General features: G+C 43.6%; 1 protein-coding gene across 1 annotated transcript in view; it reads left to right on the top strand.

Annotated features, from left to right (window-relative positions):
• Positions 1–15,287, top strand: part of LOC120939899 (probable acyl-CoA dehydrogenase 6) — a 131,113-nt gene that overhangs the window by 75,769 nt on the left and 40,057 nt on the right. The window contains exon 5 of the mRNA XM_040352323.1: positions 10,099–10,205. Coding sequence (XP_040208257.1) covers positions 10,099–10,205 — 107 coding nt within the window. The remainder of the gene's footprint in view (positions 1–10,098; positions 10,206–15,287) is intronic.

The raw sequence follows: 15,287 nt of genomic DNA, 5'->3' as shown, positions 1-15,287 counted from the left end.
CTGGCTTGTATGGATGGGTTGCTACGGAGTGCCAAGTCAGTGATTGTTTGTCTGCCATGGTTTTTAGAACTGCTTACCTAGAAACTTTTTTTTTTTTTAAATGAAAGTGACTCTGTTGTTGAGTTTTAAAAATGTTGAAAAGCATAACCTGCAAAAGACGAGCTACGACCACCGGAAGAATCTTCAAATTTGATAAGAACTTTTTACAGGAGTTTTGAATAACCGTGTCCTACATTGTCTGCTGTGGGTCTTTTCTCTGACCCCTAATATGTTCTGTACAGGGCTTTTTTTTTCCAGAGAATAGGTGCATGAACCTACCCTTCACAGTCAACTTCCCACCCCGACCCTAATCCTGCCATTCCATCGGGAAAGAGAAGTAGAGTTGCCAAATAATGGGTTTAGTCAAGGCTCGACTTCTCCCCCCCCTGTCCACAACTCCCCTAGGTCCATAGGTCACTTTCTCTACTCTCTTTCACTCCATAGGTCACTTTCTCTACTCTTTCACAGCTCACCCTCTCCCCTCCTCTCCACACCCCCCCCCACCCCATCCACAGGTTACCTTTTCTTCTCTCACCCTCAGTGGCACTCCTGGCTCCTCGTCTTCTTGAGTGCCCCGTTGGAGAGCCGCTCTCCCTTGGGGGAAATCATGCGGGCACGCTCCCATGCCCCGCCCCCGGCTCCTGAATCATTGGATTTGATTGACAGCAGCGGGAGCCAATGGCTGCACTGCTATCAATCTATCCATTCAGGACCCAAGATGCCGACTGGAGCTGATGTGTTCATCCCCATCGCTGAAAAGACCGGGTTCAGGTAAGTAAAATGGGAGCTCTGGTCTGAAATACATCACAGGAGGTTTTTCACCTTAATGCATAAAATGCATTAAGGCGAAAAACCTTGAGGATTTACAACCCCTTTAACTCTGTACAAATCCCCCTACCCACAGCTCCCACTTTGCACAATCTACACCCACCCCCACACACACCTAGCTCCATAGCTCTGACCTCCACAGAACACCCAAAACTTTGTAGTCTCTACTCTCTCCGCACAATCAGCCCCCCCTCCCCCCTCCTTTCTCTCCGCAGCTCTCTCACCTGCATTGACATTTAGTAGTGCAGCCGACTCGTTCTATTGGGCTCCACCTGTCAGATCAGTGTAGCGCAGAACCGAGGAGAAGTTTCAGATCGCTTCACTCGCTCGGCTCCGTGCTTCACTAATCTGACAGGCAACCGGCGGGGATAGCTGCATTAAAAGCCGACTATTGTGGCATCTGGACCCGGCACCAGGGCACCCATCAATCGGAATGTGCATGACGAAAAAATAATAGTTTTGTTTTGATTCAGCAATCTAGTTTATTTTGTTTTGTTAAATTTGGTTGATTCGTTCAATTCGTATTCAGAATTTTTTCAGTTTACCGTTTTTTTTTTTTTTGGTTTAGAAATGTTCAAATCGATACATTTTAAATCCGTCGAAACCAAAATGTTATTTTTTTTCAATTCGAATTCAAAGTGAACAAATAAAAGAAAAATATTAATCAAATGATTACAATGACTCTTTAAATCACCTTTGCTTAAAGGTGTTGTAAACTCTCACCTTAATGCGTGTGGAGGAATAGTGGGCCAGATTCACAGAGGAAATACGCCGGAGTATCTCGCGTCACGAGATGCAGAAAGAAGCCGAACGTCGTTGCGCATGCGGCGTATAGAGCCGCACCGACGTTCGGCTTCTTTCGGCATCTCGTGACGCGATGGATGCGTCGGTCGGATGCCTGTCCATCAATAAGGAACGCCCACCGCCAGCATCGTACCCGGAAGTGGCGGTGGGAACGAATAATACAAACGCTACGTACGGAGGTATTTTTTACATTAAACCAGCCGATTCTAACTGTAATTATTATAGCAAATGCAATGTCAAAAGTTTATTTTTAGGGGAACCACCGCTTTAAATTGCTGTTCAGACGCTCTCCATCCAATCTGACAGAGCTTGAGATATTTTGCAATGACAAATGGGCAAAAATGTCCCTCTCTAGATGTGCAAAGCTGGTAGAGACTTGCAGCTGTAATTACACTATAAGATTTTTTTATAAAGTATTGACTCAGGGGGGGCTGAATACAAATGCACCCCACACTTTTCACAGATTTATTTGTAAAAAGTTTTGAAAACCATTTATAATTTTCCTTCCATTTCACAATTACGTGTCACTTTGTGTTGGTCTATCACATAAAATCCCAATAAAATACATTTACGTTTTTGGTTGTAACATGACAAAATGTGGAGAATATCAAGGGGTATGAATACTTTTTCAAGGCATTGTACATAGGTTTATATTTTTTTGTAGATTGTAATCGGAAGATGCCCATTTATACTGTATTTCCCCTGCACAGAGATTCCTTTTCCTGCTTTTGTGTTGCCTTCACTGCCTTAGAGAGTAAAGACATACACAGATCTCCAATGACTGTGGGAGGAGGGATCGCGCCTGTATCACGTGACTTGCACACCAGGAAGTCAGTAGGAGGTCTTATCAGTTTGGCATGATCCATATTGAGTGGACTTTGATTATAAACGAGGCAGAAGAGTGTACGTCCATATCAAATGTTAATAGTTTTATTGGCACAAATGAAAAAAGTACAAAAGCAGATGCGTTTCGGCACACCGTCTTGATCACTGTGCTTGGAGTGAATGTAAAAACAAGTACAGTGGAACCTTGGTTAACGAGTAATGCGGTTAACAAGCATTTTGAAAGACGGGCAACTTTATTTTTTTTAACTCTGACTCGGTTTGCGAGTGTTGTCTTGCGACACGAGCAGAATTCAAGCAAATGGAGCGTGCAGTACCGCATTTGGCCAAAGGTGCGGGGGGCGCCGGTGACACCCGGAAACGGTTCAGAGCCGTTCAGAAATACTCCGTTCCCAAGTGTTTACAAGTTCAGCCGACCTGTCCCCGAGTATTTCTGAGGCTCTCCGGTGCCCCCCCCCCCACTTCTGGCCACAGGCGGTATTACATGCAATTGAAGTCAATGTAGAGCTAATTATCTTTGTTTCCATTGGGGTAGATTCAGGTAGGGGCGCGCACTGATACGGCGGCGCAGCGTATCGTATTTACGCTACGCCGCCGTATTTACAGGAGCAAGTGCTGTATTCATGAAGCACTTGCTCCGTAAGTTGTGGCGGCGTAGCCTAAATGGTGCCGGCGTAAGCCCGCGTAATTCAAATGTGGAAGGGGGGGCGTGTTTTATGTAAATAATGGATGACCCGACGTGATTGACGTTTTGTACGGACGGCGCATGCGCCGTCTGTGTACATATCCCAGTGTGCATTGCTTCCAAGTACGGCGCATCGACATATTGGTTTCGACGTGAACGTAAATTACGTCCAGCCCTATTCACGAACGACTTACGCAAACTACGTAAAAAATTCAAATTTTGACACGGGAACGACGTCCATACTTAACATTGCGTGCGCCTCCTAATAGCAGGAACAACCTTACGCCGAAAAAGCCTAACGTAAACGCCGGGCGCACGTACGTTTGTGAATCGGCGTATCTAGGAAATTCTCCGCCGACAACAACGGAAGCGCCCCTAGGAAGCCTATTTTTTCAGCGTAACTGCCTTTGTGAATCGGCGTAACACTACGCGGGCACGGAATTCAAATTACGGCGGCGTATCTGGAGATACGCTGCCGCAAAAGGTACCTGAATCTACCCTATTGACTTCTATGGGGAAACTCGCTTTGATATGCGAGTGCTTTGGATTACAAGCATTCTCCTGGAATGGATTATCCTCGTAATCCGAGGTTCCACTGTAAATGAAACTCTTAAAAAAAGAAATCCAGAATTTGATTAAAAACATGACTGGAAAAAAATGACTGCAAAATTTTGCTTATGATTCTAGCCTATCGGCTGAATCTCAGTGGCTGCTCTCTTGTGAAAAAAAACAAAATCTTTATTTTTTAAAACTTTTCTTTTAATGAGGCGCCTTTTATAACAAGTTGCAGCACGCCAAGTGAACTTTGTTAATACAAAATGGCATAATAGAGTTTTGTGATTCGTTAATCTGCTTGAAAAAAGTGGAAAAACGAAATAATGTGCATCTGAGTATCCTGTTAATTCACACACCTTAGAGGAACTGGAAATGTGAAAATAAATTGAAGATGTTTGAAGGAGATACGCCGCAAAATTATATTCGCCTTTCCGCCATCAAAGTGTGCCCTCGCAGCTTGCTTAAAAAAAAAAAAAAAAAAGAGCGGACCATTCTCATCCTGTAATTTAGACGTTATCCGTGCCTTCTTTTATTTTAAAGGTCAAATCTGCAGAGCGATTTGCATAATGCCGTTGACACTGCAGAGTAAGTGAAAATTACTTATGCAAAGCAACGCGGAGACATGTCTGATATATAATTTAATACTGTTCTTGCTTTAACTGCTGAAGGCAGGTGAGAAAAGAAAATCTCCATTTGTCTGTATGTATTAAAAAATGGTAAAATGATTTTGAAGCTGCATTTTGTGTATCTGCTATCATTCCTTTTTTATAATAAATTGCTGTAAATTTCTACACACTGTCTTAAAATTGAAATCCCTCCGACAGGGCAGGAGCTTACACTGGTGGAGGTATGAGTGACACAAACTCAAACTGACAGCCTATATGTTTCTCTAGCCACTTAAGACCCAGACCTTTAGGCAGCTAAAGGACCTGGCCAGTTTTTGCGATTCGGCACTGCGTCGCTTTAACTGACAATTGCGCGGTCGTGCTACGTGGCTCCCAAACAAAATTGGCGTCATTTTTTTCCCAGAAAAGGAGCTTTCTTTTGGTGGTATTTGATCACCACTGCGGTTTTTATTTTTTGCGCTATAAACAAAAATAGAACGACAATTTTGAAAAAAATTCAATATTTTTAACTTTTTGCTATAATAGATATCCCCCCAAAAATATCAAAAAAAAAATGTTTTCCTCAGTTTAGGCGGATACGTATTCTTCTACCTATTTTTGGTAAAAAAAAATCGCAAAAAATGCGCTATAAACAAAAATAGAGCGACAATACAATATTTTTTACTTTTTGCTATAATAAATATCCCCCAAAAATATATGAAAAAAAAATGTTTTCCTCCGTTTAGGCCGATACGTATTCTTCTACCTATTTTTGGTTAAAAAAATCGCAATAAGCGTTTATCGATTGGTTTGCGCAAAATGTATAGCGTTTACAAAATAGGGCATAGTTTTATTGCATTTTTATTAATTTTTTTTTTTTTACTACTAATGGCGGCGATCAGCGATTTTTTTCGTGACTGCGACATTATGGCGGACACTTCAGACAATTTTGGCACATTTTTGGGACCATTGTAATTTTCACAGCAAAAAATGCATTAAAAAGGCATTGTTTACTGTGAAAATTACAATTGCAGTTTGGGAGTTAACCACAAGGGGGCGCTGAAAGGGTTAAGCGTGACCTCATTTGTGTTTCTAACTGTAGGGGGTGTGGTTGTAGGTGTGACGTCATCGAATGTGTTTCCCTATAAAAGGGAACAGACGATCAATGACGGTGCCACAGTGAAGAACGGGGAAGCTGTGTTTACACACAGCTCTCCCCGTTCTTGAGCTCCGGGGACCGATCGCGGGACTCCAGCGGCGGTCGGGTCCGCTGGTCCCGCGGTCATGGAGCTTCGAACCGGGCGCGCGCGACCCACGGCTGGGCACTTAGAGGACGTACCTGTACATGCTTGTGCCCAGCCGTGCCATTCTGCTGACGTATATGTGCAGGAGGCGGTCCTTAAGCGGCACCTAGGGTGCACCTGACTGTCGTGAGAGGTGAATAAGGGTGGCCCATCGTTTGGATTCCTTTATGGAAATGCTGGTTGCCTGACTGCCTGGCAACAATCATTTTTAAATTACAGGTCAGAAAAGTGTCAGAATTCTTCATCTTTATACATGTCCTGGTTCCTGGGAAAACAGAATGTAAAAATGGAATGTAACTGAAGAAATGTAAAAAATGGCATACTAGCACATTATGACATTCTTGCAGGATTCTTTTTTTTTACCACCAGCGGATTACATCCGCTTTAACATGCTATGTCAGACATTCATTAACCACTTCGGCCCTGGACTATTTTGGTGGTCAAAGACCAGGCCATTTTTTGCCATTCGGCACTGAGTCGATTTAACTGACAATTGCGCGGTCGTGCGACGTGGCTCCCAAACAAAATTGGCGTCCTTTTCCCCCCCCCCACAAATAGAGCTTTCTTTTGGTGGTATTTGATCACCTCTGCCATTTTTTTTTTTTTTTTACGCTATAAACAAAAAAAGAGCGACAATTTTGAAAAAAAAATCTATATTTAAAATTTTTGCTATAATAAATATCCCCCAAAAAATATATATAAAAAACGTTTTTTTCCACAGTTTAGGCCGATACGTATTGTTCTACATATTTCTGTTAAAAAAAATCGCAATAAGCGTTTATTGATTGATTTGCGCAAAAGTTGTAGCGTCTAAAAAATAGGGGACTGTTTTATGGCATTTTTATTAATCATTTTTTATTTTACTAGTTATGGCAGCGATCAGCGATTTTTATCGGGACTGTGACATTATGGCGGATACATCGGACACTTTTGACACCATTTTGGGACCATTGTAATTTTTACAGCGATCAGTGCTATAAAAATGCACTGATTACTGTAGGGGTTAAGTGTTCCCTAGGAAGCGATTCTTTTTTTTTTTTTTTACAAAAAAGCGATTCTTACACGTCACTGATGACCGTTCCCAATCACAGGGCACGGTCATCAGTGACAGTGTCACTAGGCAGAATAGGGGAATGCCTTGTTTACAAAGGCATTCCTCATTGGGCGGCATATTTGAATGGATGTACCTGTACGCCAATCTGCCTGCCCGTGCCATTCTGTCAACGTAAATAGTCGTGCGGTGATCGGCAAGTGGGTAATATGTAACTAGACCCTTCTGATTAATCAGTTCAGAGACAGTTGGACGCTTTTTTCAACTGCCCCTGAACTCATTTAATGTTATCCTATGTGACCATGTACACAGTCTCGTTTATTTCCGTTTTTAGGCAGTTGCGTTTCAACAGAGTTTCTTTAAAAGCAAAAAAATGGGTTTCAGACGCAGATTTCCAAGTTTCAGATGCCAAATGCGACTAAACGCGATAACTCGCATTTAGCAGCGTTTCGTTTATAGGCGTTTTTCATTTTTGTCCATTTAAAAAAAATATATATATATTTGTTTGAAACGCTTCTAAATGCAAACGCGACAAAACTGACGTTTTAAACGTGGGTTACTATCTGTCAAGTTTAATCATTTAGGAGCAGTTGTAAAAACGTCCCGTGTACATAATTGTTTCCAACAACAGTTGGATCCAATCGTGAGTAATAACATGTCAGTTTCTTGTGCTCTCAACACTCGCACTGTCAAATTATGAAATGGCTGGCGTCATAACTGATCACATGCAGCACCATTGCAACTGCAAACCACACAGAAGCTAAGATGGCAGAATCCTTGACTCTAAAGCAGTGCTCTCCAAACTGTAGCCCTGGGGCCGGATGCGGCCCTTTGCTTGCCTTCATCCGGCCCTTGAGGAATTTTTCCTCCCACCAACACCAACATTGGGACACCATTCCTTCCACTGACACCAACTTTTTCTCCTATTAATACCAAAAATCGGGCATTGTTTACTCCCACTGGGCACAGTCCGGCCCCCCCTAAAGTCTGAAGGACTGTAAACTGGCCTTTTCTTTAGAACGTTTGGAGACCCTTGATCTAAAGGATAAGACAGTTTAGTTACATTTTTAAGGTGAAAGTGTGTACAACAGAGAACATATATGGACAGTATGGACACAGTAAGAATGTTGATGCCTTGGAAAATAATAATCATTATATGTTGTGTTATCTTGGAAAAGAAAGCAGACATTCTCTAATCCGGACAAGTTCTGTATTTCCATATGAAAGAATGAGAGAAGGAGTTCCCAATGACCCATACACAAAAAATCCTTAGGTGAACAAATATTTCATCCATCAGTACCAGAATACAGGAAAAGTGCTACGAATTCCTCTCTAGGTGGTATAAGACTTCTCACCTAGCCATTATGTTCTCAGGCACCTCTTCTAGGTGTTTGAGAGAGAGCACACAGGATGGCGTGTCCTTCATATATGGTGGATGTGCCATAAAGTTAAACAATGTTGGGAGTCTCTTTTACCGTGGATAAAGAAAACTACCCTCAGGTGTGCACCTCTCCATGATACTTCCTCTTCCATCAATTCTTATAACAGTGTCGCTCCTCACCTCTTAAGTGCAGCAAAATGTCTAATCCAGCCTTTCTCAACTTGTTTTTGCCACGGAGGAACCCTTGAAATAACTAGGGTTGTCCCAATACCACTTTTTTAAGACCGATTACAAGTACCGATACTTTTTTTCAAGTACTCGCCGATACCGATTACCAATACTTTTATTTAATCTCATGTGACAGTGGCACATGTGTCAGTATTTTTAATTTGTTTAATTAAATTTTGTTTACACTTTATTTTTTACAATGCTTTCTTTTTTTTAAGGGGGGGGGGGGGCGGGGGGATGTGGGGACAGTGTCAGAGTGTTTTTTTGTTGTTTTTTTTTTATTATTATTTTTTCCAATTTTTTTTTTTATTACTTATTGCAATTTTTGTTTTTATCAGCCCTGTTGGGGGGCAATGGTGAGATTTCAGGGGTCTTAACAGACCTCTGGCATCTCCCCTTTGAGACAGGAAAAGGGATAAGGGACACAGATTCCCCAGTCCCTTTCTCAGCAGCCTCCGCTGCACTGAAAATGAATGGAGACATCGGCTTCTCTTCATTCATTAACTGAGACATCATAATCACAGAAGGTTACAATGTTTCAGTTATGTGAATGGACAGAGTGAGTGATCACTGACTCTGTCCATTCAGAAAACGAAGGAGCCGGGTTTACCGGCTCCTACCTCCGCTCTCCATCCTGAGATATCGAGGGGGCTGGCAGCACGTAGGGGGAGAAGAGAGGGGGACAGATGCACGTAGGGGGAGAAGAGAGGAGGACAGATGCATGGAGGGGGAGAAGAGAGGGGGACACAGAGGAGAGAGGGAGACAGATGCATGGAGGGGGACATGGAAGAGAACGGAGGGGGACAGCAGCATGGAGAAGGACGGATGGGGACTGGAGGAGCATCGGGGACAGTCAGCGGTGATCGTGTGGGGGAGAGAAGCACCGATCACAGCTGAAAGCCGCGGCGGGGGGTCTTGAGAGAGGGGACCGGCTGTCAGACTTTTAAATCTATACAGGGTGATCCGTGCTTGTAACTCCCCCACCACACTGATCACCCTGACTGCCCAGGTATCGGGTGAAACATCGGAGCATTTGCCCGAGTACAAGTACTCGGGCAAATGCTCAGTATCGGTATCGGGACGACTCTAGAAATAACTTTCCAGACCCTCTAAATATAAATTTCTTATTTTATACTCTGTTTCATATTTTCTAATTCAATGCAGTGTCATCACACATATACTCATTAAGTTGGTGATATACTGGTGAATAGCAAGGAAGAAGGAATAAATACTGTATATTTGATTCTTAACTGTATCACTTGGTACTTGCCTTCCTAAAGATCTACACATTCTCTATGCAAAGATATTATATTGTAATGACCCAATCTTAGTATTTGAAATTTTTGTACTCTATTAAAAACAATAAAACTGATTTTATATATACAGTATATATAAAAGAAGACATTCTCATCAATAAAGAGGGGTCAAGAATCGTCTGCCATTACCTATTGCTGTAACCATAATTTGTGTGCATCTGCTTTGATTTATGGGAATTTATCAATACTGGAACAGCCAGAGTCTAGAGCAGCTGTACATCCCAAACAATCAGCTTCTATCTTCTATTTTCAAAACTTAACTGAACAAGCTAAAGATAGAAGCTGATTGGTTGACATGTACAGGTGCTCCAGACTCTGGCTGCTCCAGTTTTAATAAATTCTACCCATTATGTCCCAAATGTTGTTAATTTTGACATTTTTTGTGTCGCTCAGTCCTAGTAAATGGACTATGTATGTATACTTGCCTTGACAAAGCTGTTTTACCTTTGTATGTCACAGATTTGGCAGTGAGGAGCTGAAACGCCAGTTCCTGGCACCAACCATAGCCGGAGATGTCGTGGCATGCCTGGGGGTCAGTGAAGCTGGAGCTGGGTCTGATGTGGCAAGTAAGTGATACTGAGGGTCGGAACTTAGACATAAAAGGGTACTTGTTGCAGACATACAATAGAAGAAGCCATTTGTTTGGATGAGCATAAGAAAGTCTTTAGCCATAGTTTAGTCCAGCCCTCAAAATTTCCACTTGCATTTGGCAAGTGGAAATTAGTGGAGGGCGAGTATGGAGCAGGGGTGGACTGGGCTGACTACTTCCTGGCTGATCGCTTCTAGCAGAAGCGGTGCAGCCATCAGACTAGCTCGGAGGGGGCCGGCCACTGTCAAAGTCCCACCTCCTGGATCGGCATTGGACCAGTGTGCTGTCTATTAGAGTAGCCGGTCTAGGAGGCGGGACTTCGTTTGACAGTGCTCAGCTATTCATATAGATGCAGCATCTCAGCGGGAGATCCCCTCTCTGTGTCATGCGGATGGCAGATCCTCTGCTGCACTGATGGCCAATGATAGGCTGCACTGATAAGGCAGCACTGCTGGGCACTGATAAGGCGGCATTGATAGGCGGCACTGCTTGGGCACTGATAGGCGGCACTGCTTGGGCACTGATAGGCGGCACTGCTGGGCACTGATAATGTGGCACTGCTGGGCACTGATAGGCAGCACTGATAGGAAGCACTGCTTGGGCACCTTTAAGCGGCATGGCTGAGCACTGATTGGCTGCACTGATGGGCGCTGATAGTCTGCACTGATGGTTACTTATGGGCACTGGTAGGCTGCACTGATCGGTACTGATATGCTTTATGTTAATATTGTTAAAGTTATTGTTAATATTTATTTCTGGAACCCAATTCTGCACAAAACATTTAACCGTGTAATTTCATATGATAATTTATGAGGGCGTGTTGAGGGGCGGACTTAGGGGCAGGGCAGTGGTTGGGTGGAGCAACTGGTGGCGAGTATCTCTTGGCTTATAACTTTAAATTTTGAGCCCTGGTTTAGTCCTTGCTTTTGCTGAATTTCTACACATTCTCAGTAATTTCACTAGTCCCTAATTAACGAACAGGCTGCATTCTTAGTGATGTGTCTAATGAATGGATAGGCTGTATTCTTAGTTATGTCACCAGTAATTAGTGAATGGATAGACTGCATCCTTATCAATGTCACCGGTCTCTTGTTAATGGATAGCCTGCATTCTCAGTGATGTCACCAGTCTCTAATGGATAGGCTGCATCCCCAATGATGTCACTGCTTCTGTCTAGTGGATAGAAAGGCCACATTCTCAGTGATGTCACCAGTCTGTACTAAATGTATTGACATTGATGTTACTGGCTTGCTGTGAATGGATAGGCTGTATTTTCACAGATGTCACCAGTCTCTAATGGATAGACTGCGTCCTATTTTTCCCTCTAGTGAATGGATAGGCTGCATTCTCAGTGATGTTTCAGGTCCATACTGAATGTATTAACTGTTCTCGGATATGTCACCAGCCTCGGCCTCGGCTTCCTTCTGTGAAGGCCGCAAAGACGCGGCCTCAATTACCGGAAGGCATGGGCCCGCCGCGATCGCGCCCCGCGCCGGCCGGTAATTGAGGCCGCGGCTTTGCGGCCTTCTGCAGCCCTGAGCTTCCCTAGGCGCCAGGTCACAATTTCTTGCCGCAATTGCGACCGGGCGCCCGGATTTTGTCAAAGCCTGCCTCAGGTAAATGCATCAGCCAAGTTCACAGTTACTTTATATTACTGATCTATAGCTAAATTACTGACAAAAATCTCAGAAATGCGACTTTCTTTTATGTTCTTCTTAACATTTTCAAAAGCAAAGAGAAAACATTCTTCTATTGTGTTTGCTATGAGGTAGCATGCATGTTGTGCTAGAGGACATCCAGAACACAATGCTGTCTATATCTAACTGTCATAAACCGTCACTTTAGTGTGTCATTGAGTCATTTACTGCTGACATTTACAGTACATATACTGGCAATGTCAGGGAAAATTCTGCTGATCTTCTGGTTTCCCACATCTTGTTGATAATTTACATTTTTTATATTCATAATTAGGAGTAGTGGGGCATAACCACAGAAAGGGCATTATTATATAAGTAATTATATATCCTGCAACAATTACATTAGGCTAAGAATAATTGACAAAGGCAAGTGCTGATTACTGCGCATTTCTAAGTGTTGTACTTGCATACAGTAAACTAAATTGTGTATTAAAGCTCAACTCCATGCTTGGCTCCCAGTCACCCCACTTCACCCCGGTGCTGTATGTTGTGCTTTTTGCACATATGTTTTTCATACAACATAAGGCCCAGGGTAGTTTTTTGCTGACTCCAGGAATGGTGCTAGCCTGCTAACCTCAGCACTGCACTTTTGTTTTAATACAGTATAAATGTAGGGTATTGTGATGAAGCCCCCTCAGGTGGTAGGGCCATGATACTCCAAATTCATAGTATGTCCTCAGTCTTCTGAGCTTCTGTGATGGTTGCCCCCTTGTACATGCCCTCTCGGTTCCCGACACTGATGCTCTTGGGTGGCCCACGGTCCTTGACGCCATGCCTTCTAACGCACACATATCGTAAGTTATCTTGTCTTATACGGTTTTTGGGGGGGGGGTTTTACCCATCCTCCCCTACCCTGACATAGTTACCGTATTTATCGCGGTATAACGCGCTTCCGCGTATACCGCGCACCCCTAAAGTTGCCCCCGAAATTCCTGTAAAAAAAATGTTATATGATTTTATTACTTACAGTTTTGGTGTCTTCCCAGCGTCCATCGTCCGGTCCGGCGTCCGTCTGCGGCCTCGATGGTGTCCTCCCGGCTTCTCCAGCGCGCGCCTCAAGTCGAGTCCCCGCTTCCCGCGCTCAGTTCGAACGCCTCCGCCGACATATACCGAGTGCAGTACACTCGGGTACATTCAGCAAGGCTCGGCTTCGCTCACGCTCTGTGACGTTTATGCGTGAGCACGAGCGAAGCCGAGACTAGCCGAATGTACCCGAGTGTACTGCACTCGGTATATGTCGGCGCAGGATTTCAAACTGAGCGCGGGAATTGGCTATCGCCGTATATCGCGCACCCACGATTTTCCCCTTATTTTAAGGGGAAAATAGTGCGCGATATACGCCGATAAATACGGTAACTGACGTGGCTAATTTATTCTCCCAATGCAGATACCTAACATGTCTGCTCCTGAAGAGTGGTTTCAAGCCACGAAACGCGTTGAGCTACTAGATATGGTGTACATGTTACACACCCACCTGAATATGTGCCTATAATACTAATTCGATAGGGATCCAAAGAATATTGACCGTGCAGATGCTATTATTTTAACATATTTATCCAACTATGAATATGGTGGCCCCCTTAGATTTACTGTGAATATTAAATGCTTGTAAACATGTTATTACTGATGATTGCCAGGTTAGAAATTGGCACCTTGTCATGGGTGCATTTCTTTGTACATGGACTTCAATGTATGTAAACATGTTTTTATGTATTATTAAATTGTATATTTTACACCATTTTTTGCTAACTTCCTGAATCTCTGATAATAGTTAGTCATCCGTAAAGCATGCTCCAACCTTAAGCCCTGGTTCACACTGGGCTGCGGGAGTGAAGCCGTGCGAGTTCAGCTGAACTCGCACGATTTCACTCCCGCTGGCAGTCGCGATTTCGGACGCGATTTAAGAGACATCTGTGCAGGTTTCTTCACAGATGTCAATGTAAATCGCGGCCCGAAATCGCAAAAAGTAGTACAGGAACTACTTTTTTAAATCGTGCAGCGCAGCAGATGCGGCGTCGCACCGATTAGGACGGTGTCATTTCCGGCAAATGCCGCCGATGTGAAATCGCATCTCAAATCGAAGCAAATCGTACCCAGTGTGAACCTGGGCTAAATATCATTTGAAGGAGCTTTTAAAAAATAATTTGCCATGAAGTTGATTTTTTTTTTTATTAAGTGTCACAATTCATCATTAATAAGAAGTGGGTTTGGAGTGCCAGATAGAAAGATATTTTAATTAAGCCTTGTCATTCGCTGTGCCAGTCTCTGCTTGTACATTGGAAAGTCATTTACATGCAAATTGACGAGAGGATGATCTGGGGGGTTTTTGTTCAGTTGCAGAATGTAGGATTAGGAGATGTACATCAAATATATGTTGTAATAACAACAAAGCCGTACGTTCTTCAATTGTCAGCCATGTAAAGTAATTTGACAGCTGATTTTGTTCCTGTAAGTTCATTTACCGTATAAACTCGAGTATAAGCCGAGTTTTTCAGCAAATTTTTTTGTGCTGAAAATGCCCCCCTTCGGCTTATACTCGAGTCACCTTTTTGCACCCGATCTCCCGGACTTTGGGTACCGGCTGGCCGTAGGTTCCCTAGACCCCAAACTTGGCACACATGTAGTACCACTCTTCATATACAAGTGTGCAAGGTTTGTTGTCTGGGGGACCTACGGCCGGGGAGCACCGAGTTTTCAAAGCCGGGCACCCCTTCCATAGACTCCCATGTTAAACGTCAGTCTAGTCATGGGCACAGTGAGGCATGGGCACAGTGAGGCATGGGTGCAAAGTATTGCTGATCGCCGCCATTGCTAGTAAAAAAAAATCCATAAATCTATCCCATAGTTTGTAGATGCTATGGGGCAGATTCTCAAAAGAGATACGCCGGCGTATCGCCTGATACGCCGTCGTATCTCTGAGTCTGCCCGTCGTATCTATGCGCCTGATTCATAGAATCAGTTACGCATAGATAACCATTAGATCCGACAGGCGTAAGGCTCTTACGCTGTCGGATCTTAAATGCATTTTTTTTTCCGCCGCTAGGTGTCACCGACGTCGTTTTCCCGATCAAGTATGCAAATTAGCAAAATACGCGAATTCCCGAACGTACGCCCGACCGATGCAGTGAAGTTACGACGTTTACGTAAGATTTGCGACGCGTAAAGTTGCCCCTGGGTATATGAGGCGCAGTCAATGTTAAGTATGGCCGTCGTTCCCGCGTCGAAATTTGAAAATTTACGTTGTTTGCGTAAGTCGTCCGTGAATGGCGCTGGACGCCATTTACGTTAACGTCGAAACCAATGACGTCCTTGCGACGTCATTTAGCGCAATGCATGTCGGGAAATTTTAGTGACGGCGCATG

Source organism: Rana temporaria, chromosome 5 (genome assembly GCF_905171775.1).
Source record: "Rana temporaria chromosome 5, aRanTem1.1, whole genome shotgun sequence".
Lineage (NCBI taxonomy): Eukaryota > Metazoa > Chordata > Amphibia > Anura > Ranidae > Rana > Rana temporaria.
Note: the sequence above shows the minus strand (reverse complement) of the source record. Positions and strands in the feature narration are given on the sequence as shown.